This window comes from Vombatus ursinus, unplaced genomic scaffold (assembly GCF_900497805.2).
Source record: "Vombatus ursinus unplaced genomic scaffold, bare-nosed wombat genome assembly UNPS02014877.1, whole genome shotgun sequence".
In the NCBI taxonomy this organism is placed as follows: Eukaryota; Metazoa; Chordata; class Mammalia; order Diprotodontia; family Vombatidae; genus Vombatus; species Vombatus ursinus.
In genome coordinates, this window is record NW_020954655.1 from 364,300 (window position 1) to 367,668 (window position 3,369).

At 41.1% G+C, this 3,369-nt stretch overlaps 1 protein-coding gene across 1 annotated transcript in view; it reads right to left on the bottom strand.

The window, feature by feature from the left end:
• The window catches only part of RPL31 (ribosomal protein L31), a 4,432-nt gene that overhangs the window by 675 nt on the left and 388 nt on the right, over positions 1–3,369 (bottom strand). Inside the window, exons 2-3 of the mRNA XM_027842565.1 lie at positions 2,899–3,005; positions 231–356 (exon numbers count right to left, since the gene is read on the bottom strand). Of these exons, the coding sequence (XP_027698366.1) occupies positions 231–356; positions 2,899–3,005 (233 nt within the window). The remainder of the gene's footprint in view (positions 1–230; positions 357–2,898; positions 3,006–3,369) is intronic.

Genomic DNA, 3,369 nt, shown 5'->3' on the forward strand with positions numbered 1-3,369 from the left:
ACCATGTGTTGTTTAGTTAGAAGCCAATAAATACTGTTTCTTCTGGTTTGGGATTCACAGTTCGGCCTATCTTTACTAACAATGACCTAAGCCTGAAGAAGGGAAAGAACTTACACTAACACATAGCACCCTATATTTTTGAAAATATTGTCCAGTGTCAATAACTTCACTGGAGATCTCTAATTAAGGCTAAATAAGTGGTCAACTCATTATAACAGAGGATTAAGCACCTTATCCCTTTGGCCCAAACAGCTTTGTTGAGTCTGGTGTCAATGCGTACATCTGGAGTTCCCATTTCTTTCATGGCAAATTTTCGGATTTCCTTTAGAGCCCGAGGGGCTCGCTTTTTGAAGCCTCTAAAATTCAAAGGAAAAAAAATTTAATACAAACTTACTAAAAATGTTGGATGAACTTATAACTACTTCAACAACAAATAAAACTAAAACCCCACCTTCTGCAGCACTCCCCCACCTATTCTGTACATGTCTTAGATGTATATCTCTTCATTCATATGTCTCCTCCATTAAAATGTACACTTGAAGACAGAGGCCAAGTTTTTGCCTTTCTTCATGTCTCCACACTTAGGTAACATATAATTCCTGTTGAGTAAATAAAACCTAGCCAAGGCTACACTGCATGTGATGAGATAAGTAATACAGAACCTTCAAAAAGATGTAATGGCAGAGAACTCCCCCCCGCCCAAGTAACTCTAGTGTCTAGCATTTTTTTCCAACTTAGGATTTCAATAAATGACTTGCACCTGGTCACACACCTAGCATGTGTCAGAGACAGCACTCAATCTAGGTCTTCCTGACTCCAATGCCTCTGGTCAGGTACTTATTAGACAATGGAGTGATAAAGGACTTGATACAAGGATTGTTTTTTTTCTGTTTTATAGAGAGGGTAGGGTGCACCCTGAGAAACTAAAGTAGTGATTTAAGTGACTAGAGTGACACTTAGCAAGTAATGCACTCGGGATCAGAATTCATGGTTTCTGCCCCAACCAGGCTTTTTCCCATGATTCTTATGGTCAGTACCTCATACTTCTGAAAAGGTACAGCATGAATCTATGTCCAAGATGGTTTTACTTTAGATACTGAAGGCACATTTCATAAATTATCTATAACACAGCTTGCCAGTTTAGCTGCTTTAAGGAAGCAGGTAGCGTTGTATTCAAAATATCCAAAATATTGCATCCATACGTCCAATAAGTATTAACTAAAATGTTTGGTAGAAATTATTCTTTAGAGTGAGCATAGGTAATATCTTTGGGTGTTATCATCAATTAATGAAGTACATATAGAAGGTAAAATTTACAAGGTGTGGTCCCTGCCCTTAAGGAATTTCCAGTCTACTTGAAGAGAAGTGCCCATATTTACCTGGTGCTTCACTCAGAACTACATTTTGAGATGGGACTTCTGAGATGAAGCTCATGAGATCTTAAATCTAGGGCTGAACCTGAGAGATCATCTAATGCAATACTCTCAATACACATGAGGAAACTAAGACCCAAGGTCATTTGCCCAAAGTCACCCAGATAAGAAGCAAAGGGGATCTGAAGCCAAGAACTGACTTTTCAAAGCCTGTGTTCCTACTGTATCACAGTCTCTCAATCAGGGTTCAAGTCTAGCTCAACCACTTCATACTTATGTAACCTTAGGCAGGATACATAACCCTAGAGTTCCAGTCTCTTCATCTGTAAAATAAAGACATTTTCATTATTCTACTGCATAGGGTTGTGTTGAGGGGCTCAAAAGTCCAGGCCTTCTAAATAGTCTTCCCTTGAGAAGACCTTGTTCACTTACAGTGACTTGTCTTTTCAATTGAAGCCGAAACTTTTCTAAAGCTTGGGACCCAAGACTTGGGAAAATAGTCCAAAAATACAAAATTACTCCATACAAGCAACGCTTTATAAAATGGAGCTAAAGAAATCATTTTTTACCTAAAACTTTCTTTAAGCCCACAATTGCCTCTGTTCAAATATTATGTAAACAAACTCAACAGAAGACTTAAACTAAACATGTTACCAGACTAGCCATTTAGGAACACTTTTGCCCACTGGACCATTTAAAGCAGAAGAAAACTACTTGAAGTAGAAATTCTGTGTACTACCCAAAATGAATAAGCCAAATGAAAGACCCTCACATGCTCCTCTGTATACTGCTGTTTTACTAAGGAGATAAACATACTAAAGTGGAAAAAGTTTACAGAACCCCATTTTATCTTCTCTCTGATGCACCTGACTTCAATGTCTTCCTACAATTTCAAACATTACTTAATTCAAATAGATAACACCATGCAACAATAATGCTTAAGCTGCACCAGAATTTTAAATCTTTCACAAAATAACCCCACACATATTCTTTATGCCACTCCACCAACCTAACTCTCGAGTTTCATGTCAGAAGTCAAACATAATAGATTCATGCCTTGTCCCTGCTTGCTAAATGAAGAACAAGGAAAACTCAGCAATATTTCTGGCAGCAGGCTAGCTATGTTCACCTACTTTCCTATTAAAAAAAGGTGCAACTCAGAATTTATAAAGTTTCCCTCAGACCTGCAATTATTCAATATAAGCTAGAAACACTCCCCGAAAACAATTCAAAAATTGAAATTCTAACATGTACTTCCATTTACACAAAACAGAAAATCACCTATTCAACTGCCAATCCATTACTTCCAACTCACATTTTTAGGAGAATAAATTCAATATTTTAATTTTCACGCCGTCCTTATAAAACGTCTACAATTATCTACGCCCTGAAAATAAAAGGATAAAAAAAGGGAAGCAGGCTCACTCCCGACAATCTCCATCCCGTGCTAACAAACCAAAATCCTGCAGATGGTGCCCCCCCGTCCCCCACACAAGGTTCGTGGAAAGACCAACTCCATACTTACACTCCATGAATCCTCTTGTGAATGTTGATGGTATACTCTCTGGTCACCACCTCATTGATGGCAGAGCGTCCCTTCTTTTTCTCTCCACCCTTCTTTGCGGGAGCCATCTACACGGACAGCAAAGACAGAGAATTTACAAATACGGTGAATGACAAATGAGATCGCCTCCCACCCCACTTCGCCAGCTTCCACCCTCGCCCTTTCCTCCATTCAGCATGCTCCCCACTTCCAGGAGGGGCCCGACCCCGCGACCCTGGTTCCCAGCCGCCTTCCAACACCTCTCTCTGCCCCCAGCACGACAAACTTGCAGGCGTCAGTCTCCACGAATCTCCACACGTGCGGGCCCGTGAGCCTCAGTTCCTCCCACAACTCCCTGCGGCTGCAGGAGCCCCCTCCCCCGCCTCCCTTTCTGCCCAAGAACCGGCAGTCCGCGTTCCGCCCGTCCTCTGGGCCCAGGCCCGGAGAGAGCCG